Genomic DNA, 23,509 nt, shown 5'->3' with positions numbered 1-23,509 from the left:
AAGAGGGGCAGCTATAGACATGCGATTTTTTACCCTCCCCAAGATTTTTCACATTTTTAGCGTAAAATATTTAATTTAGGCCTAATATAGCTATTTCAACTAATTTTTACTCCTTTACTTTATTTTATTACAAGAAAAATGAAAATCACAAAATAATATTTTAGTTTATGTATTTTCATAAAAAAAAAAAATATATATATATATATAAAAATGGTATCTTATTTTTATCTTTATATAATTTTGAAAACACAAAAATAGTTTCATGTTTAGTTTAATTAATTAGGATTAACTTTGGATTGTGTAGTATTTTTATCTTATTTTAAAAGGAGTCAATTAAGGTGTTGGATCACAATTTTAAGAGTTTTAGAGCCCAGTTCTTGGCTCAATTTGGATTAATCCATTAAGCCTAGGGACCCTTCTAGACTCTTCTTTGGAACAAAAACAAATAAAAAAGACCCTAAGGACCTAATACACAAAAGACCTAGGAACTAATGGGCAAAATACATCAAAATACACCTAATACTAGACTCTACCTATAAATTAATGCTTAAAAAAATAAAAAGGGGAGGAGGAGTCGCGTCTGAACAAAAATAGAGAGAGCCCCATCGACTTGATCTTCTCCTTCAGAGAAGAGGTGGCAAAATTCCATGGCTCCTTCCTAATCACAAACGACCAGCATCCCTAGAACTACTGCCATCAGCCATCGACCCAAACTAAAGACCCCTGAAACCAGCGACCCACCTTCTGAACCTCTCGAGAATCGCCGGAAAAAGAGACCCCGCCTGCCAGAACTCCTCCAATCTTCCCCAGTCGCTGCTCCTCACTGCTCTCTCACACACACACCAACAGAAGCGAAAATAGAGTGAGAGGGGGACGACCTGATTTTTAATCCAACAAAAATAAGCAGAGAAGCTTCTGCCTCTCCCCTTCGGTTTCAATTTCGACTTTCAGCTTCAATTTCATAGAGTCCATCGTTGAAGTCCATCCGGTGAGTTGTTCGGGGTTGAGGGTTGGAGACGTTCGAGATCGTCGAGTCCCCGTTCCATTTGTGGTCATTTTCTGGTTCGTTTCTTCCCTTACTCTGTTTTGGTGTGATTGAAAGTATAATAAGAATAGTAGAGGTTGAATTTCGGGAACCGATTTGGTAGTTGTAAGAAACTTGGTGTTTTGCTTATCGTGTGATGCTATATTCTGTCGAATGGTCTTTTAAATTTGGTGTTTGTCGCAAATCTGTCAACCATGAAATTCGAATCTCTGATTCGTTGAAGTGTTTGAGCCTCTGCGGTTTTGTCACAAAATTCTCTATTACTAGCAATATGTTGCAAGATTGGCAATTATCATGTTTTATCTTGTCTTAATGTTATTTCTGATTTGTTGGTTTAGATTTGTTTTACTTTTTTTTTCATTTTACTGGTGGTGTTTGATATCTCTTTGGAGTGCTTGGTGAAATTAGCGTAAAGGAATTAAGCCTGATGCATCTGTAAACGATTTCAACAGGATGAACTAGCTCTAATTTGTGGTTTGTTTATTTACTGCCTATAGCCGATTATCTACAAGGATCGAGTGGCTATTTGATTAAGGAGCATATATAATTTTCCTTTGTTTTGTCTTCACTGGCTATTAAAGTCAGGTAGTTGAAATAAAATTTGTGGATATAATACTTCAAAGTTCGAATTTCATTTCTGTGCTAGCGGACCTCGATCTCGTGGAATGTCGATTTAATCGGGTGCCAGTAGTTTGATGAATTTCGAGCTGCCAGCACTGATTCCAACCCGACATCGTAGCCCGCTTTAGACGCGTAACTAAATCATCACGACTACGGGTACGGTTCCCGTGACGTAGTTGTGATACTTCATTTCAACTTAGTTTTAAATATGAATATCCGTAGTTCACTTAATTGAATGCCTTTTCTTTAATAAAGTCGAGGCGTGCCATTTAGCGAATTTTCCATGGCCCTCGCAAAGTTAAAACGCGTAGTTGCTTAGGCACGTTATTTTAATAATTTACCTTCCTAAACTCGCGTGTGCATTTCATGTGACCCAAATCAAATCTTAAAACGTTGACTAAAATGTGTTTAGGATTGCGGGTGCATTTCATGTGGCGCGATCTAAAGACACATTTTAAACGACGTTCAATCTTCTTTAAAAATTAAATAAAAGCAGTTAAAAGTTAAAATTTGCACATAGGTTCATAATCGTTAAAATTCAGATAATTAAGCTGAATATAACAGTTAAGCGACCGTGCTAGAACCACGGAACTCGGGAATACCTAACACCTTCTCCCGAGTTAGCAGAATTCCTTACTCGGATTTCTAGTTCGCGGACCGTAATACATAGTCAATCTATTCCTCGATTCGGGATTTGAACCGGTGACTTGGGACACCATAAATTATCCCAAGTGACGACTCTGAATTTAATAAATAAAATAATCTCGTTTCGATTGTCGCTTAAATTGGAAAAATTCCCTTATACCCTTCCGGGGTGTAGGTAAAAAGGAGGTGTGATAACACTTATTCCCTAAATGAGAGCTTAAGTTTTAGAAATTTGACCGTAGTTTCAATAGCGTGAAGACGGCCTCGAAATGGAATTCTGATGGTTCGTTAGCTCCGTTGGGTGATTTCGGGCTTAGGGGCGTATTCAGATTGTGTTTTGGAGGTCCGTAGCTAATTTAGGTTTGAAATGCCGAAAGTCGAATTTTGAAGTTTCCGTTTCGATGGTGAGATTTTGATCCGAGGGTTGGAATGGAATTCCGGAAGTTGGAGTGGCTCCGTAGTGTTGAATGTGACGTGTGTGCAAAATTTCAGTTCATTCAGACGAGGTTTGATAGACTTTTTGATCGAAAGCGTAAATTTAGAGTTTTGGAGTTCTTAGGCTTGAATCTGTGGTTGATTCATCGTTTTGATGTTGTTTTAGGTGTTTTGAGGATTGGTATAAGTTTGGATAGTGGTATTAGACTTGTTTCTGTTTTTAGTTGAGGTCCCGGGGGCCTCGGGATGGTTTCGTAAGGTTGTCGGAAGAATTGGGAGTTGTTTGAGCAACATCTTCTATCATAACCGCATCTACGGTTGGGTCCCGCAGGTGCATAGCCGCAGAAGCGGTGGTATCATCGCAGAAGTGGAAAGGGGAGAACCAGCAGGAGCCGCATAAGTGGGAGCTTCACCGCAGAAGCGGTACCGCATCTGCGTATGGGAAGTCGTAGGTGCGGAAAGCTGAGTTTAGTGAGCTGTCGTAGATGCGACCTTTGTTCCGCAAAAACGGGACCGCAGGTGCGGTCCCATGACCACCGAAGCGGATTAGCTGGGCAGAACATATAAATAGTTGTCTTCGCGAATTTGAGTTATTTTTCACTTCTTTTCAAACGGGAAGAAGCCTTGGGGAGCATTTTCAAGGGAGATTTTCAGAGGAATTCATTGGGGTAAGGTCTTTGGTCCTTAAACTCGTTATTGAGGTGATTTTTAGCATTGTAAGCATGAAAATTTAAGGAAAATCAGTGGTAATTTGGGTGTTAGGGCTTGATTAATTAGAGACATTTGAGTGATGATTTGAGGGATCATTTGAGGTCCGATTTTGGTACTTTTGGTATGACTGAACTCGTGAGAGTGTGAGAATTCTGAAAATGTAAATTTTACCCGATTTCGAGACGTGGGTCTGAGGAGCATTTTGGTCATTTGACTTAATTTCGCGTATTAGCTTAGAATTTCTTTGTAGAATCAGTTACTTGAAGTGTTATTTATGTTATGCAATTGAATTGAATAGATTTGGGCCATTTGGAGTCGAGTACTCATGGCAAGAACGTGGTTTCGGGTTGACTTTGAGCCGGTTCGAGGTAAGTGGCTTGTCTAACCTTGTGGAGGGGGACCTTCTCCTTAGGATTTGGTATTATTGATAATTAAAATGCCTTTTACGTTAGGTGAAGAGTGCGTACTTGTGCTAATTGTTGAAAATCCGATTTTCATTAAGTAATTACTAGTATGTTTCTCTTCTTGTTTATACTACTTGAAATTTAAGCTTGTTGTTAGCTTATGAAAGCATGTCTAGTTGACTTAATTGCCTTACTTGCTCAAGCTGCCTTATTTGGATTGTGTGCAGCATGCTAGGTTAGAAATACCTGTTTTACCTTGGTATGGAACTTGAATTGAACTGTGTACTCTTCTTGTTGTTGCTATGTGTTTAGTTTGGCACTACGGGACGGTATCCCGGGAGATCCCCCTGTATGTTTACTTTGGGACTACGGAACGGTATTCCGGGAGATCCCCCTACATATTTACATTGGAACTATGGGACTGCACCCGGTAGATTCCCCCTGTACCGAGTGTTTACATTTGTGACTACGGATCGATATTCCGGGAGATCCCTTCGCATTATGAGTTGGACTACGGGATGGTATCTTGGAGATCCACTGGATATTTATATTTGGGACTATAGGACGGTATCCTGGGAGATCCTCGGTTGTTATCATTGTGCTGAGCTGCATTTCTTTTTGTGTTTACTTGGCCTCTATGGTAGTTGTTGTTGTCCTTTATATCCTGTGTTACTTTTACTATTGTACTTATCTATACTGTTTTTGTTCTATTCTGTTAAACCTTATATTTTATTTAACCTCATTAGGGCCCTGACCTTCCTCGTCACTACCCGATCGAGGTTAGGCTTGGCACTTACTGAGTACCGTTGTGGTGTACTCATGCCTTTTCTGCGCATGTTTTTCATGTGCAGATCCATGTACTTCCACTCAGACTTATCACGCTTGAGACGAGACACTTGTAGAGACTCTGAGGTATATCTGTCGCGTCCGCAGACCGAAGAGTTCATTTCTACTCCCCCTTTTTGTACTAGCCCTTCTGTACTTTCGTTTCTTTGTTAGATATTCTTGAGTTAGATGTTTGTAGACATTCAAAGGCTTGTGATCATGAGATTACGGGTTTTGGGAAATGTTATTAGTTTCGAGAGTTGTTATTGTGTATGTCGAGCAAAACTTTAAACTCCGTTTTATTTCACTATTTTGGTTTTTAATTATTTCTTCCGCAATTGTTGTTTATATTCCGCATTGTTAGTCTTACCTAGTTGTAGAGACTAGGTGTCATCACGGTGGTTCACAGAGGGCGAACCGGGGTCGTGACAAGTTGGTATCAGAGTTCTAGCTTCATAGGAGTCATGAATCACAAGCCGGTTTATTAGAGTCTCGTTTATCGGTACGGAGACGTCTACACTTATCTACGAGAGACTATGTAACTATTAGGAAAATTCCACTTTATTTGATTTCCTTGTTGTGCGAGATTTAAACTTTTTTCTTCTATTCTCTCATAGATGGTGAGGACACGTGCTACCCGAGATGATCAGGAACTCGCGCCCCTACTGTAGCCATCAGAGGCCAGGGCCGGTGTAGAGGCCGAGGACATGCATGTGGTGCAGCCAGAGCACCCGCGCGAGCTGCCACCGAGGTACCACCAGCAGTTCCAGCCGGATTCCAAGCACCTGATATGCCTACTTTGGCTCAAACAGGGTTGCTTCCCCTTGCTGAGTCACATCTCAGGCCGGGGGAAAAGCATAGACTCATACCGCCCGCACTCCTAAGAAGCGAGTGCATGTTGATCAGGTCCCAGAGATTATTTCTATATAGCCTGTAGCCCCAGGTCAGCCCAAGGTCAGGGCAGAGGCTTCAGAGGATGAGCAGCAGAGACTTGATGGGTTCAAGAAGTATGATCCTCCGGTATTCAGTGGGTTAGCATCAAATGATTCCTTAGGATTTCTGGAGGAGTGTCACCGTATCCTCCGCACTATGGGTAACTCAGGATTGAGTGGGGTTTCTTTCACTGCCTTCTAGCTTCGAGGAGCCGCCTATGAGTGGTGGTGCACCTATGAGTTAGACAGTTCGAACGAGGCTGCTTCACTGACTTGGACTCAGTTTTCAGATATGTTCCTGAGAGAGTTTGTTCCTCAGAGCCTCAAGGACGCATGGCGCGTAGAGTTTGAGCATTTGCGCTAGGGTGCTATGATTGTCTCAGAGTATGCTGTCCGTTACACTAGCTTGGCAGACATGCACCGACCTTGGTTTCTACTGTTCGCGAGAGGGTTCGCCGGTTTATTGATGGGCTTATTCCCAGCATCAGGTCTAACATGGCTCGTCAGTTGGAGATGGATATTTCTTATCTGCAGGTGGTGAGCATTGCTAGGAGGATTGAGGGTATGCATGCTAGGGAGAGAGAGGAGAAAGAGGCCAAGAGGTCTCGAGAGTCGGGCCATTATTCTGGTGTTCGTGCCCCAGCAGGTCGTCATGGTAGGTGTTATATGAGTCGCCCCGTTCATTCAACTCTTCCAGCAACCAGTGGTATTCCAGCTCCCCCTAGGCCCTAGGAGCCTTATTATGCACCTCCAGTATCTAGTGCACCTCCTGCGTGGGGTGCTTTCAGTGGTCAATCCAGCAGACCTAGACCGAGCTAGTCATAGACGCCGCGTCCTCCTAGAGCTTGTTTTGAGTGTGGTGATACATGCCATATGGTGAGGGATTGCCCCAGACTTATGAGGGGTGAACCTCCACAGACTTCTCAGTCACAACGTGCCCCACAGAGTTCTCAGGCTATGGTTACAGCTCCAGTTGCTACCCCACCTGCTCAGCCAGCTAAAGGTGGAGGTCGGGGAGGTAGAGGTCACCCTAGATGGGGAGGTCAGGCCAGATACTATGGCCTTCCTACCCGTACCGAGGCTGTTGCCTCCGATTTTGTCATCACAGGTATTATACTAGTTTGTCACAGAGATGCATCGGTTCTATTCGATCCAGGATCCACTTACTCTTATATGTATTCTTATTTTGCTCCGCATTTGGGTGTACCTTGAGATTCTTTGAGTTCCCATGTTTATGTTTCTACTCCTGTGGGAGATTCTCTTGTTGTGGATCGCATTTATCGGTCGTGTTTGGTTGCTCTTAGTGGTTTTGAGACCAAAGCCGATTTATTATTACTCAGCATGGTAGATTTTAATATTATTTTGGGCATGGACTGGTTGTCACCCCATTATGCTATTCTTGATTGTCACGCCAAAACTGTGACGCTGGCTATGCCAGGTGTACCGCGTATTGAGTGGAAGGGTACTTTAGATCACACTCCCAGTAGAGTTATTTCTTTCCTTAAGGCTCAGTGTATGGTTGAGAAGGGGTGTGACGCGTATCTAGCTTATGTGAGAGATGTCAGTATTGATACCCCTTCAGTTGATTCAGTCCCAGTAGTACGGGATTTTCCTGATATATTTCTAGTTGATCTTCCGGGCATGTCACTCGATAGAGATATTGATTTTGGCATTGATCTATTGTCGGGCACTCAACCCATTTCTATTCCTCCGTCTTGTATGGCTCCTCCTAAGTTGAGGAGTAGAAGGATCAGTTACAGGAATTGCTTGATAAGGGTTTTTTTAGGCCCAATGTATTACCTTGGGGTGCTCCTCTCTTGTTTGTGAAGAAGAAGGATGGTTCTATGCGTATGTGCATTGATTATCGCCAGTTGAACAAAGTTACAATGAAGAACTGTTATCTTTTGCCTCATATTGATGATCAGTTTGACCAGCTTTAGGGTGCACGAGTGTTTTCTAGGACTTGCGCTCAGGTTACCATCAGTTGAAGATTCGGGAGCTAGATATCCCGAAGACTACTTTCAGGACTCGATATGGTCATTACGAGTTCCTTGTTATGTCATTTGGGCTGACCAATGCCCCAGCAGCCTTTATGCATTTGATGCGTAGTGTGTTCCGACCGTATCTTGACTCGTTCGTCATTATCTTTATTGATTATATTCTGATGTATTCCCGGAGTCAGGAAGATCATGAGCAGCACCTAAGGACAGTGCTTCAGACCTTAAGAGAAAAGAAGTTATATGCTAAGTTCTCGAAATGTGAGTTTTGGTTGGATTCTGTAGCATTCTTAGGCCATGTGGTATCGAGTGAGGGTATTCAGGTGGATCCGAAGAAAGTAGAGGCAGTGCAGAGTTGTCCCATACCATCCTCAGCTACAGAGATCCGTAATTTTCTTGGCTTGGCGAGTTATTACCGTCATTTTGTTAAGGGGTTTTCATCGATTGTAGCCTTTATGATCAGGTTGACCCAGAAGGATGTTCCATTCCAGTGGACGGAATAGTGTGAGGCGAGCTTTCAGAAGCTCAAGACAACGTTGACTACAGCCCCAAATTTGATATTGCCTACAGGTTCGGGGTCTTATACTATCTATTGTGATGCCTTGGGCATTGGCCTTGGAGCGGTATTGATGTAGGGCGGTAGGGTGATTGTATACGCGTCCAGACAGTTAAAGGTACACGAGAAGAATTAGCATGTCCATGACCTTGAGTTAGCTACCATTGTTCACGCCTTGAAGATCTGGCGTCATTATTTGTACGGTGTGCCTTGTGAGATTTATACTGATCACCAGAGCTTGCAGCATTTGTTCAAGTAGAAGGATCTTAATTTGCGCCAGAGGAGGTGGTGAGAGTTGTTGAAGGACTATGATATCACTATTTTGTATCACCTGGGCAAGGCCGATGCCTTGAGTCGCCGGGTATAAAGTTTGGGGAGTTTGGCATATTTACCAGCATCGGAGAGACCTATGGCGATGGATGTCCAGGCCTTATCCAGCCAGTTTGTGAGATTGGATCTTTCGGAGCCCAGTCGGGTCCTAGCTTGTGTGGTTCCTCGGTCTTCCTTATTTGATCGTATCAGGGAGCGTCAGTATGATGACCCTCAGTTGCTTGTCCTTAAGGACAAGGTTCAGCATGGTGATGCCAGAGCTGTGACTATTGGTGATGATATGGTATTGAGGATGCAGGGTTGGATTTGTGTACCAATGTTGATGGGTTTCGGGAGTTAATTCTAGAGGAGGCCCATAGTTCGCGGTATTCCATTCATCCGGGTGTCGCGAAGATGTATCAGGATTTGAGACAGCACTATTGGTGGAGGCGGATGAAGAAAGACATAGTTGGGTTTGTAGCTCGGTGTCTCAATTGTCAGCAGGTGAAGTATGAGCACCAAAGACCGGGTGGGTTGCTTCAGCAGATAGAGATTCCAGAGTGGAAGTGGTAGCGGATCACCATGGACTTTGTAGCTGGGCTCCCACGGACTTTGAGGAAGTTCGATGCCATTTGGGTGATTATGGATCGGCTGACCAAGTCTGTGCATTTCATTCATGTGTGTACTACTTATTCTTCGAAGCGGTTGGCGGAGATTTATATCCGGGAGATTGTTCGTCTGCATGGTATTTCAGTTTCCATCATTTCCGATAGGGGTACGTAAATCACATCGTGGTTCTGGAGGCCGTTCAGTATGAGTTGGGCACTCAGGTGGAGTTGAGCATAACATTTCACCCCCAGACGGATAGACAGTCCGAGCGCACTATTCAGATTCTTGAGGATATGCTCCGTGCGTGTGTGATTGAGTTTGCAGGGTCTTGGGATCAGTTCTTGCCACTAGCAGAGTTTGCCTACAACAACAGCTATCAGTCCAGCATTCAGATGACACTGTATGAGGCTTTATATGGTAGGCGGTGTAGATCCCCGGTGGGTTGGTTTGACACGGGTGAGGCTAGATTATTGGGCACAAACTTGGTTCAGGATACTTTGGATAAGGTTAAAGTATTTCAGGATAGACTCCGTACAGCCCAGTCCAGACAGAAGAGTTACGTGGACCGGAAGGTTCATGATGTTTCCTATATGGTTGGAGAGCGGGTCTTACTTCGGGTTTCACCTATGGAGGGCCTTATGAGATTTGGGAAGAAAGGGAAGTTGAGTCCGAGGTTTATTGGCCCTTTTGAGATATTGCGGCGTGTTGGGGAGGTTGCTTATGAGCTTGCCTTACCTCCCAGCTTGGCAGGAGTTCATCCGGTATTTCATGTTTCGATGCTCCGGAGGTATCACGGTGATCCGTTGCACGTGTTGGATTTCAGTTCGGTCTAGTTGGACAAGGATCTATCTTATGTTGAGGAGCCAGTGGCAATATTGGACAGGAAGGTTATAAAGTCGAGGTCAAAGAATATTGTATCAGTAAAGGTTCAGTGGCGGGGTCAGCCGGTTGAGGAGGCGACCTGGGATACCGAGCAGGACATGCGCAGCCATTACCCTCATCTTTTCACTACTTCAGGTATGTCTCTATGCTCGTTTGAGGACGAACGAATGTTTAAGTGTGGGAGGATGTAATGACCTGGCCGGTCATTTTAAGAATTAATGCCTCGATCCCCTATTAACTATTTTCCCCGTGTTTGTTTCTGCTATTGTGAGTTGCCGGGAGAAATTATTTGGAGTTTCGGAGATTTTGGGACACTTAGTCCCTAAATGAGAGCTTAAGTTTTGGAAATTTGACCGTAGTTGCAACACTGTGAAGACGGCCTCGGAATGGAATTTCGATGGTTTCTTTAGCTCCGTTGGGTGATTTCGGTCTTAGGGGTTTGGAGGTCCGTAGCTAATTTAGGCTTGAAATGCCGAAAGTCAAATTTTAAAGTTTCCGGTTCAATAGTGAGATTTTGATCCGAGGGTCGGAATGGAATTTCGGAAGTTGGAGTAGCTCCGTAGTGTTGAATGTGATGTGTGTGCAAAATTTCAGGCCATTCGGACGAGGTTTGATAGACTTTTTGATCGAAAGTGTAAATTTAGAGTTTTGGAGTTCTTAGGCTTCAATCTATAGTTGATTTGTCGTTTCGATGTTGTTTTAGGTGTTTTGAGGATTGGTATAAATTTGGGTAGTAGTATTAGACTTGCTTGTGTTTTTGGTTGAAGTCCCGGGGGCCTCGGGATGGTTTCGGAAGGTTGTCGGAAGAATTGGGAGTTGTTTGAGCAGCATCTTCTGTCATAACCGCACCTGCGGTTGGGTCCCGCAGGTGCGTAACCGCAAAAGCAGTGGTATCATCGCAGAAGTGGAAAGGGGAGAACCGGCAAGAGCGGCAGAAGCAGGAGCTTCACCGCAGAAGCAGTACCGCATCTGCGTATGGGAAGTCGTAGGTGCGGAAAGCTGAGTTTAGTGAGTTTTCGCAGATGCGACCTTTGTTCCGCAAAAGCGGGACCGTAGGTGCGGTCCTATGACCACAGAAGCGGATTAGCTGGGCACAACATATAAATAGTTGCCTTCGCGAATTTGAGTTATTTTTCACTTCTTTTCAATCGGGAAGAAGCCTTGGGGAGCATTTTCCAGAGAGATTTTCAGAGGAATTCTTTGGGGTAAGGTCTTTGGTCCTTAAACTCATTATTGAGGTGGTTTTTATCATTGTAAGCATGAAAATTTAAGGAAAATCAGTGGTAATTTGGGGGTTAGGGCTTGATTAATTAGAGACATTTGAGTGATGATTTGAGGTACCATTTGAGGTCCAATTTTGGTACTTTTGGTATGACTGAACTCATGAGAGTGTGAGGATTCTGAAAATGTAAATTTTACCCGATTTCGAGACGTGGGTCTAAGGGGCATTTTGGTTATTTTACCTAATTTTGCGTATTCGCTTAGAATTTCTTTGTAGAATCAGTTACTTGAAGTGTTATTTACGTTATGCAGTTGGATTGAATAGATTTGGGCCATTTGGAGTCGAGTACTCATGGGAAGAACGTGGTTTCGGGTTGACTTTGAGCCGGTTCGAGGTAAGTGGTTTGCCTAACCTTGTGTGGGGGACCTTCCCCTTATGATTTGGTATTATTGATAATTAAAATGCCTTGTACGTGAGGTGACGAGTGCGTACTTGTGCTAATTGTTGAAAATTCGATTTTCATTAAGTAATTACTAGTATGTTTCTCTTCATGTTAAGTCTGTTGTTAGCTTAGGAAAGCATGTCTAGTTGACTTAATTGCCTTACTTACTCAAACTGCCTTATTTGGATTACATGCAGCATGCTAGGTTAGAAATACCTATATTACCTTAGTATGGAACTTGATTGAACTGTGTACTCTTCTTGTTGTTGTTGTGTGTTTACTTTGGGACTACGGGACTGTATCCCGGGAGATTCCCTTTTATGTTTACTTTGGGACTATGGAACGGTATTCCGGGAGATCCCCCTGCACATTTACATTGGAACTACGGGACTGCACCCGGTAGATCCCCCCTATACCGAGTATTTACATTTGGGACTACGGATCGGTATTCCGGGAGATCCCCTCGCATTATGAGTTGGACTACGGGACGGTATCCCGGGAGATCCACTGGATTTTTATATTTGGGACTACAGGATGGTATCCTGGGAGATCCCCGGTTGTTATCATTGTGCTGAGCTGCATTTCTTTCTATGTTTACTTGGCATCTGTGGTAGTTGTTGCTGCCCTTTATATCCTGTGTTACTTTTACTGTTGTACTTATTTATACTATTTTTGTTCTATACTGTTAAACCTTATATTTTATTTAACCTCAGTAGGGCCCTGACCTTTCTCGTTACTACCCGGCCGAGGTTAGGCTTGACAGTTACTGAGTACCGCTGTAGTGTATTCATGCCCTTTCTACGCATGTTTTTCATGTGCAGATCCATGTACTTCCACTCAAACTTATCACACTTTAGATGAGGTGCTTGTAGAGACTCCGAGGTATATCTGCCACGTCCGCAGACCGAAGAGTCCTTTTCTACTCTCCCTTTTTGTATTAGCCCTTCTGTACTTTCGTTTCTTTGTTAGATATTCTGGAGTTAGATGTTTGTAGACATTCAAAGGCTTGTGATCATGAGATTCTGGGTTTTGGGAAATGTTATTAGTTTCGAGAGTTGTTATTGTGTATGCCGAGCGGCACTTTAAACTCTGTTTTATTTCACTAATTTGCTTTTTAATTATTTCTTCCACAATTATTGTTTATATTCCGCATTGTTAGGCTTACCCAGTTGTAGAGACTAGGTGTCGTTACGATGGTTCACGAAGGGCGAACCGGGGTCGTGACAATCATTTACCCTAGCTTCTATTTTTTTGGCTCCTGCATGGGCGGTGACGAATTTGTCTGCCATTTCCTCGAATGTTGCTATCGAAAGTGCTGGTAGTTGAGAGTACCATGTCTAGGCTCCCCCTGTTAAGGTTTCGCCGAACAATTCAATAGCACCGATGGTACCTGCTCTTTTGAGAGATCGTTTCCTTTTACAGCTGTAACGTAGTGGATGATGTGGTCTTCTGGATCGGTAGTACCATCATATATCTTTAAGTAGGGTGGATGAATCGACCAACATCGCATTTTAGCAGCAACTTTAGAGCGCCTGGTATTTTGTCAACTCTCTCTTGGTGTTCCTTCATTAGGTCACGGAGTGCCTTATTCTCATTTTCCATCTCCTCCATTTTCTTTAAAACAGCTGCAAGCGTATCATTGCCTGCGTCATTAGCAACATAAGTGTTACCTGTACGGAGGGCGTCTTGCTTACCCTCGTTTATCGTGACATCTGTATGTGCCACATTCCTATCATCCCTTTGGGCAGGTTTGTCAAGTATGGTGTTCCGAGCACTTGTTAGCCATTCTTCCAGTAGTCTTCTTACTGCCGGTGGTGCCTCTCCTGTTGCAGATGTGGAGGCTTCCCTTTCGCGTGAAGCAGTCACGCTTTCGTGCGGGGAGGTGAAGTGTCTCCCCCGGGTGTGATGTTTGGTGTTTCATTTTCGTTATCCTCTCTGCTATCTTCGTTTATGGTGTCTAGGAGGTTGGTTGTGATGCCTACTATGGCTTTTTGCCTTGCATCTCCTTTCCCTGCTACTACTATAGTTATCCTCTCAGGAGTCTAGATGAAACTATAATCTTAGCTAGAGAAATCCTCACAGACGGCGCCAAATTGTTTGACCCAAAAGATATTGATACTTTTTTTATTAAATCAATTAAAGAAGATGAAGAGGTAAATCTCAGTCAAGTATAATAAACTCAAGAATGAAAGATACAATGGATGAATAAGGTAGATAATATTTATTGATCTCGTGGAACCGAATGATTAAGCGTGAAAAATGACAACCTAGAATGTAGAAAGATATTACAATGAGTGCTCTTAGCCAAAAGTTCATGTCTTTTACAATGGTTTTTACTTACTATATATAAGGGACAATTCCCTCCTGAACCCTAAAAGACATATCATAAAGAATATTCGAAAGTATATTCTTACCGCCTCCTGTTGGGCCTATACTACTACAAAGGTCATGCGTCCTTTAACCGTTGTCGATCGTTGTCGTCTTCAACGGCCGAAGTCGTGCCGTGAAGATCTCGTCTCTTGTCGTATTCGTCAGTAGCCGTGGTCGTCCAAATTTGGACCTATACAGAAACTTCATTTCTTTTTTCTGTATAATTAGGGGGTTGGGAGGGATCTAAACATAAAAAAAAAAAAAAAAAAAAAAGTCAGATTAATCAAAGTCAAACATTTCTCCTTCAAGTAAAGTCAGGTCTAATTTCAAGTGCAGAAATTTCCTCGGCTCACCATTTGAACCCCCAACCGATTGAAAAAAATTGAATAAATTAAAAAAAAAAAAAAAAAAAAAACACGACCGATTGAATTTACTAAATACTACTTGTATATTTTGAGATTTGACTTATCGACTCTACAAGGTTGATGTCAATTATCGACTCTACAAGGGCCGGTTTAGAACGCATATTCTAATGATAGTGATAAAAAAAGTATTGTTTAACTAAACGTATTATCATTAATCCACGTTATTTTAGTATAGTTGCCCAATTATATCATACGCGTAACAGATCCAAAAAAAAAAGCTATTTCTCTAAATAATACAAAACCGAGGAACATGCTTGAACATTAGGAATTAAAATTACCAGTTTGTAATTTAAACGAATCGAAAAAAGAAAAAAAAAACAGTTAACGGGAAAAGCTAGAAATTTAATATTGAGATATTAACGTCCGTTGGATGAATTTTGAGATATTATCATTTTTTAAACTACAACAGTAAAAGAATCTCTCTTCAAGCTAATCTATGACTAATAATATATTGTGTCCTTATCAAAATAGATACGACTGTTATGAATAGTTTGTACATTGGATGCTACATTAGATGTTCATGTTGTAAATAACTTAAAGATTAAATCTCCTACTTTATGTCCATCATTTTTACTTTTTATGCCTATAAAAGGTCATGTAACTGCAATGGAAAGATACACCAAAGTGAAAGAAGAAAACACTTCTTCCTTCTTTCTATCTCTTCTTATTTACATTTTATTGCATTGCTTTTATTTTATAACACGTTATCAGCACGAAGCTCTAATTTTATTCTTAACTCCTCCTAAGTTGAGCCATATTTTATTAAGGTATGTATCATTATAATCATTTTATTTATGCCAGTACTTATTATATGCTCACTGTTTGCAGATTACTTGTGCGCTTGGGCATCTTAAATAGTTTAAGTACATTGCAGTGATAAAATAACTATTTCCTTCCGTGCTCAACTCTTAGAGGACCTCAAAGTCATCAAACTAGCTATGAACTAATGTCATACTTATAATATTCATGGACTCCCTAGATCAAAACATATCTTTAAGGCATTTTGAAGAACTGTGAGAAATGAATTGACAAACAATAATTTTATAGTTTAATTACTTTATATTTATTGGAACATATAAATAATGTTAGTCACGTTCGATTCTATTAACACATATATATCAATAATATAAAGTGAAATGAAACAAGTATGTAATTTCTACTTTATAGCAAAAGAATAAAATGAAATAGTAGATTGTTAACATGATATAGCTCTATTTTCATTTCTTTTACCTTAATCGTTTTGTTTTCATTAATTTTTTATTATTATAATTATTTCTCTAACTTATTCATCTTTTATGATAGTTTTCACTATGTCAAATTTATCAAAACTTGAATTTGTGGCACTTGACATCACCGGGAGGAACTATTTATCATGGGTCCTTAATGCTGAAATTCACCTTGACGCTAAAGGTCTTGAAAATACTATTATACAAGGAAATGAAGCATCACATCAGGATAAAGCGAAGACCATGATTTTCCTTCGTCATCATCTACATGAACAGTTAAAAACTGAATATTTAACCGTAAAAGATCCACTTGAATTATGGATTACTTTGAAGGATCAGTATGCCCACCTAAAACTTACGGTATTACCGAAAGCTCGGTATGAGTGGATACATTTAAGGTTGCAAGACTTTAAAATCGTAAATGAGTATAATTTTGCTATCTTTAAAGTAAGTTCTCTATTAAAATTATGTGGAGACACTATCCCAGATGAGGACTTATTGGAAAAAAAAATTCTACTTTTTACGCTTCAAATGTGGTGAAATAACAACAATACCGTGAAAAGGTTTTAAGAAATATTCTGAGTTAATCACATGCCTACTTGTGGCAGAGCAGAATAATACTCTATTAATAAAAAATCATGAAGCTCATCCCACTGGGTCAGCTCCATTTCCGGAAGTGAATGTTGTAGCAGCATATGATAAGTTTGAAAGAAAACAAAATAATTACCGTGGTCGTGGACATGGTCGTAAACGTGGACGTGGCAGGGGGCGAAACAATTATCGTCATTATGGTCGTGGTCATTCTGCTTGTCTTTCATATTTCTTATGATCTATTATTTGTCTTTTATTTAATGAAGAATATGAAAATTCCCCAGTCTTCAATTGGACTCAAAATTAATAAAGATGATATATGTCTTCTGGATAGTACTACAACACACACTATTTTAAAAGATAAGAGATATTTCTCTTATTTGGTAATAAAAGAAGCGAATGTTAATACAATATCCGGTAGTACAAGATTAATTGAAGGTTCTGAAAGAGCCAATTTATTACTATCAGGAGGAACAAATTTGGCTATTGATGAAGCACTATATTGTAGTAAATCTCAAAGAAACTTATTAAGTTTCAAAGATATTCACCAAAATGACTATCATATTGAGACTACAAATGATGAAAAGATTGAATATCTTTATATTACTACAATAATATCGGTAAGAAATATGTGCTTGAAATGTTACCTGCTCTTTCCTCCGGCTTATACTACATAAGTATTAGCAGGATTGAAACACATGCCGTAGTAAACGAGAAGTTTACTAATCAAGATAATTTTATTATTTGGCATGACCGGTTGGGCCATCTTGGTTCTAATATGATGCGTAAAATAATTGAGAATTCACATAGACATGCAATGAAGAATCAGAAGATTCTTCAATTTAAGGAATTCTCTTGTGCTGCATGTTCTCAAAGAAAATTAATTATTAGACCATCAACTATTAAAGTTAGGATGGAATCCCCTGCATTTCTGGAACGTATACAGGGTGATATATGTGGGCCCATTCACCCTCCATGTGGACCATTCAAATATTATATGGTTTTGGTAGATGCATCTACAAGATGGTCACATGTGTGCTTACTATCAACTCGCAATATGGCATTTGCGAGATTGTTGGCTCAAATAATAAAGCTAAGAGCACAATTTCCAGATTATGCAATTAAGACAATTCGTCTTGATAATGCTGGTGAGTTTACATCCCAAGCCTTTAATGATTATTGTATTTCAACTGGGATAACAATTGAGCATCCGGTTGCTCATGTTCATACACAAAATGGTCTAGCAGAATCATTGATCAAACGCCTCCAATTAATTGCTAGACCAATGCTTATGAGAACAAAACTTCCCATTTCAGTATGGGGTCATGCTATTTTGCACGCAGCAGCACTTGTGCGGATAAGGCCCACAAGTTATCATAAAGTCTCCCCATTGCAATTGGCTTTTGGTCAGGAGCCAAATATTTCCCATCTTAGGATCTTTGGTTGTGCGATATATGTTCCAATTGCTCCACCACAACGCACAAAGATGGGTCCTCAAAGAAGGTTGGGGATATATGTTGGATATGAATCTCCTTCAATGATCCAATTTATCCTTGTGTCTTTATAAAAAGTTCTGGATCTGAATTTATTATAATCGCCGTGTATGTTAATGATTTAAATATCATTGGAACTCCTGGAGAGTTTCCAAAAATAGTAGACTGTTTGAAGAAAGAATTTGAAATGAAAGATCTTGGAAAGACAAAATTTTGTCATGGTCTACAAATTGAGTATATGAAAGATGGAATATTTGTCCATCAATCAACATACACCGAATTTTTTTTAAAAGCGATTCTATATAGATAAAGCAAATCCATTGAGTACCCCGATGGTTGTGAGATCACTTAATATAAAGAAAGATCCATTCCGACCTCACGAAAATGATGAAGAGCTTCTTGGTGCCGAAGTACCATATCTTAGTGCAATTGGGGCATTAATGTATCTTGCCAATAATTCCCGACCAGATATAGCTTTCTTAGTAAGCTTATTGGCAAGATTTAGTTCTTCGCCAACACAAAGACACTGGAATGGTATTAAACATATATTCAGATACCTCCAAGGGACCATTGATATGGGTTTATTTTATTCAAATGAATCTAAGCCATCATTGATTGGTTATGCAGATGCAGGATAATTGTCTGATCCACACAAAGGTCGATCTCAGACAGGCTATTTATTTACAAGTGGAGGTACAACCATATCATGGTGTTCGACAAAACAAACTATGGTTGCTACTTCTTCAAATCATGCAGAGATAATAGCCATTCACGAAGCAAGTCGAGAATGCGTTTGGTTAAGATCTATAACTCAACACATTCAGCAAACATGTGGTCTTTCTTCGAAAGAGAATATTCCAACAATATTGTATGAAGACAATGCTGCATGCATAGCTCAATTGAAAGGAGGATATATCAAAGGAGATAGAACAAAACACATTTCACCGAAATTCTTTTTCACTCATGATCTTCAGAAGAATGGTGAAATAGATGTACAACAAGTTCGTTCAAGTGATAATTTGGCTGATCTGTTCACTAAGGCATTACCAACCTCAATATTTGAAAAGCTGATATATAAGATTGGAATGCGTCGTCTTCGAGACATTAAGTGATTTTTCATCAGGGGGAGTAACTACACGCTGCACTCCTTTCCTTAACCAAGGTTTTGTCCCACTGGGTTTTCTTGATAAGGTTTTTAATGAGGCAGCAAGCAATGCATATTAGAAATAACTATTTACACCCCAATTTTTTTTTTAAGTTCTTAATGAGGCACATTATCTTACATGGACATGCAAGGGGGAGTGTTATGAATAGTTTGTACATTGGATGCTACATTGGATGCCCATGTTGTGAATAACTTAAAGATTAAATCTCCTACTTTATGTCCATCATCTTTACTTTTTATGCCTATAAAAGGCCATGTAATTGCAATGGAAAGATACACCAAAGTGAAAGAAGAAAATACTTCTCCCTTCTTTCTATCTCTTCTTATTTACATTTTATTGCATTGCTTTTCTTTTATAACAACGACTAACTAATTTCATGTAGCGTTTTTTTCTTAAATACTTGTAAAGATACAATGCACAAAGCACTAGGTAATCTATAAAATATACTTGTAATTGCGTGAAAGGATCCTCTTGGAGATTACCCAGTATAAACAAACAAGCAAAATGCCATATTAGTTCAATTTAGTTTTTTGTGGTTAGGTCATAGATTCCTGTATATAATGGACAACATAATGTGGGCTAACTGGCTAAGCAAAGGTGTGCTAGAAATTATTAATTGTAAAAGGGGTAATTGTATAAAATAAGAAGGTTAAAGAAACCCATAGTTATGCTACAAACTAATGTTAATATAGTATTTATTTATTTTCGCAAAAAAGAAACTCAAAAGTGGTTCTTCTAGGGATTTGATAGGCTTTTTTTGGTATGAATAATTAATGGATTTCCCATATATGGAAAATCTTTTGGATATTTGGACCTATGTACAAGCTCACATCGTGTATCCTAACTCCTAACTACTCCTAAATTTATGCCTGGATTCAATTTTAAAGTAGTTCGAATTTCAAGAACCTGTTTTTCTAGAGAAAACTATAAATTATTTGATCTATAAGAGATGCGATAAAATATTTAAGACCTTTTAACAAGTTTCGAAATTATGTACCTGCATACGGTGAATCCGGGGGCCCGATTTCCCCGTCATAGGGTCGTCTCGCAGTCATACCCCTCGAAGCCGAGGTCGAGACTCATCCTCGGGGTTCTCAAGGGCCGATCCGAAGGATCTTGCATTCCGACTAATACAGCATGCTGCAACGGGCGAGGGGGAAGTTCTCAAGACACACGGCTTGACCTGACAAGGTCGTCCTGTCCGAGGCCTATTTTCAAGACGTCACATCTAGCCATCCTATCTCTGTATCATCATGGTTAACACGTTTTGTATTATAATGGATCCCTCCCCCCCCCCCATATAAAGGGGATCCCCATCACTTTGTAAGCCCGGTTGATGTTGCTCCATTTCTCCACAAGTGTAATAATATCTCTCTCTCTTTTCTTTCTAACTTGTTCGTTCTCACTGGCTCGAGGCCACTTTAATATCTATCGTTCTCTTACTTGTTCTTCACTATATTGCTCAATATTGGTCGTAAAGAGCCTTGCTTAGTCGTATCCTTAATTGTTATCCCCTTCCCGGCTGCCCTCGATAGCTCGAGCTCGACTCGGATCTCGACCCCGAGGTCCCCATCGACCGGTTCTGCATCCGGGCAACAGGCCCCTTCGGTTTAATTACTGCCTCGTTTTAGCTTGCACTTCATCGTTAAACTTCACGTTCTTAGCATCATCTGCTCTAACAACTAGCTCGAGAATAAATCACGTATTTTTAGAATCCCATTTACAAATTTAATTGTTGTTACCATTTTCACGGTAAATAGTTTGGTGCCCACCGTGGGGCTAAAAATAATAGTGGTTATTTTCTTGCTGGTTTCGTTGCAAAAACGCAAGTTATCTTTCACACTTTATCTTATCCAAGATCTTAACTTTCAGGGTAGAGCGCCTGGCTCGGCTAGTGTAATGGGAAGCCGGAACCTCAAAAGCGACAAAGAAAAGGGCGCGACTAACCTAGAATCCGGTACATCGCCGGGTCCAACCCGAGCGGAGTGGAGGGATCCCCAACATAGTGTAAACATGATTATTGGGGGAACCAATGATCTCCAGGGACCCGCGTCCAAACGAACGAAAACATCCGCTACAGAATAGGGACCAGCCCAAAAACGCTTACCCAAAGAAACCCTCTTATTCAGCGAAGAGGATCTCGAAGACATGATGGAACTGCATAATGACGTGCTAGTGATCTCATTTCTCTTAAACAACACCAGGATAAAGCGCGCGCTAGTGGATCCGGGCAGTTCAGCCAACATAATCAGGTGAGAAGTGGTAGAACTGCTGGGGTTGCTCAGTCAAGTTGTTCTTATCCCTCGAGTCCTCCACAGCTTTAACATGATCAGAGAAGAAACGAAAGGAGAGATCACCCTCCCGATCAACACGTCTGGCACAACCCAGAACACCGAGTTTCAGGTCATCGACGGCGACATGAGATACAACGCCTTACTCGGCAGGCCTTAGATACACAACATAAGGGCAGTGCCCTCGACCTTGCACCAGGTGATAAGGTTTCTCACAAGGGACGGCATCACGACTATACATGGAGAACAACGGGCAGCGAGGGAAATGTTGTTGTCCACCATGAGGTGCCAACCCCCACAGACCCGGCCTCATACGAGGGGAGAAGCATGCAGACCCTCGGAAACGACGAGGAAAATTTCTTATCCCCTCGAACTTTCGTCGCCCCTGAGGAATCGGATGCAGCCAAGTCAACAGTCGAAGAGCTGGAGCAGACCATTTTGATCCAGGACCTCCTGGATCGCAAGGTATACATGGGAACGGGGCTGACCCCTGAGCTCAGGACAGGGTTTATTCAATTTCTTAGTAACAATATCAAATGTTTTGCCTGGACCCACCTAGATATGACAGGTATCCCACCGGGAATAACCTCCCAGAGGCTAAGCGTCGATCCCAAATTCAAACCCGTAAAGCAAAAGAGGAGACCGCAGTCCGAGGTAAAACACGTCTTCATCAAAGAGGAGGTAGCGAAACTTCTTAAAATTGGATCCATTAGGGAGGTAAAGTATCCTGAATGGCTAGCTAACTTATTGGTAGTACCGAAAAAGGGGAACAAGCTAAGGATATGCGTAAATTATAAAGATTTAAACAAAGAGTGCCCTAAAGATTCCTTCCCGCTACCTAATATCGATCGTCTGATCGATGCTACGACCGGCCACGAGACCCTCACCTTCCTCGATGCCTACTCGGGGTACAACCAAATCCAGATAAACCCCGAGGATAGGGAAAAGACCTCATTCATCACGAAATATGGTACATATTGCTATAACGTAATGCCCTTCGGGCTAAAAAATGCGGGAGCAACATAGCAGCGCCTAGTTAATAAAATATTCGAGCATCAAGTAGGTAAATCGTTGGAGGTATATATTGATGATATGCTAGTCAAGTCCCTGCGTGCAGAGGAGCATCGACCCATTTGCAGGAAACTTTCAACATCCTTAGAAGCTACAACATGAAGCTCAATCCCGAAAAGTGTGCCTTCGGAGTTGGCTCGGGCAAATTTCTGGGCTTCATGGTCTTAAATAGGGGGATCGAGATCAACCCCGACAAAATAAGGGCCATCGAAGAAATCACAGTGGTAAACAACGTGAAAGTTGTCCAACGGCTGACGGGGCGGATCGCGGCCTTGGGCAGATTCATATCAAGATCGTCAGATAAAAGCCACCATTTCTTTGCCCTACTCAAAAGAAAGAACAACTTTTAATGGACTCCTGAATGCCAACACGCCCTGGAAGAACTAAAATGGCACCTGTCTAACCCGCCTTTGCTGCACACACCCAAGGAGGATGAAAAGCTATACCTATACCTGGCCGTGTCCGAAATAGCAGTAAGCGGCATACTAGTTCGAGAAGCGCAAGGTATGCAATTTTCTATGTATTATGTAAGCTGAACCTTGGGGGACGCCGAAACCCGATACCCCCATCTGAAAAAATTGGCTCTCGCACTGATAAGCGCCATGCGCAAGCTAAAGCCTTACTTTTAGTGCCACCGCATTTGTGTTATATCGACTTATCCTCTTCGGAGCGTATTGCGCAAACCCGAGTTATCGGGTTGACTGGCCAAATGGGACATCAAACTCGGAGGGTACGATATCGAGTATCAACCTCGGACGGCCATCAAGTCCCAAATCCTGGCAGATTTTGTGGTTGACTTCTCGCCATCCCTCATCCCCGAGGTAGAGAAGGAACTTTCACTAAAATCAAGCACGTCCTCCGAGGTATGGACCCTGTTCACGGATGGTGCCACAAATATTAGAGGATCCGGACTTGGTATAATCCTAAAGCCGCCCGTCGGCAGCATAATCAGACAATCCATAAAAACCACAAAGCTAACTAATAATGAAGCCGAGTATGAGGTTATGATTGCAGGTTTAGAGCGGCCAAGGGTTTGGGAGCCGAAATTATCGAGGCAAAATGCGATTCGCTCCTCGTAGTAAGTCAAGTGAACGGAAGCTACGAAGCCTAGGAGGACAAGATGCAAAGGTATTTGGACAAAATCCAAGTCGCGTTATGACGCTTCAAAGAATGGACCTTAGTCCATGTACCCCGGGAGCAAAACAGCGAAGCCGATGCCCTCGCGAACCTGGGGTCTTCTG

General features: G+C 41.4%; 1 protein-coding gene across 1 annotated transcript; it reads left to right on the top strand.

The window, feature by feature from the left end:
• The first annotated feature begins 570 nt into the window (after nucleotides 1-570).
• On the top strand, nucleotides 571-15,288 carry LOC138883375 (uncharacterized). Its single transcript, XM_070164056.1, has 4 exons — nucleotides 571-1,062; nucleotides 5,304-6,726; nucleotides 11,505-11,587; nucleotides 15,259-15,288. Exons 2-4 carry the CDS (start codon nucleotides 6,492-6,494, stop codon nucleotides 15,286-15,288), a joined length of 348 nt encoding a protein of 115 aa, XP_070020157.1. The 5' UTR covers nucleotides 571-1,062; nucleotides 5,304-6,491.
• Nucleotides 15,289-23,509: the final 8,221 nt, after the last annotated feature.

This window comes from Nicotiana sylvestris, chromosome 12, assembly GCF_000393655.2.
Source record: "Nicotiana sylvestris chromosome 12, ASM39365v2, whole genome shotgun sequence".
In the NCBI taxonomy this organism is placed as follows: domain Eukaryota; kingdom Viridiplantae; phylum Streptophyta; class Magnoliopsida; order Solanales; family Solanaceae; genus Nicotiana; species Nicotiana sylvestris.
Note: the sequence above shows the minus strand (reverse complement) of the source record. Positions and strands in the feature narration are given on the sequence as shown.

Excerpts from the sequence above, each read along its gene's own strand:
- LOC138883375 (XM_070164056.1), top strand. The coding sequence starts at position 6,492 with ATGGTGAGGGATTGCCCCAGACTTATGAGGGGTGAACCTCCACAGACT. Across the intron at positions 6,727-11,504 it reads CTCCGATTTTGTCATCACAG|TTGGATTGAATAGATTTGGG; the intron begins GTATTATACTAG and ends TACGTTATGCAG. Across the intron at positions 11,588-15,258 it reads TGACTTTGAGCCGGTTCGAG|ATTACTTGTGCGCTTGGGCA; the intron begins GTAAGTGGTTTG and ends CACTGTTTGCAG.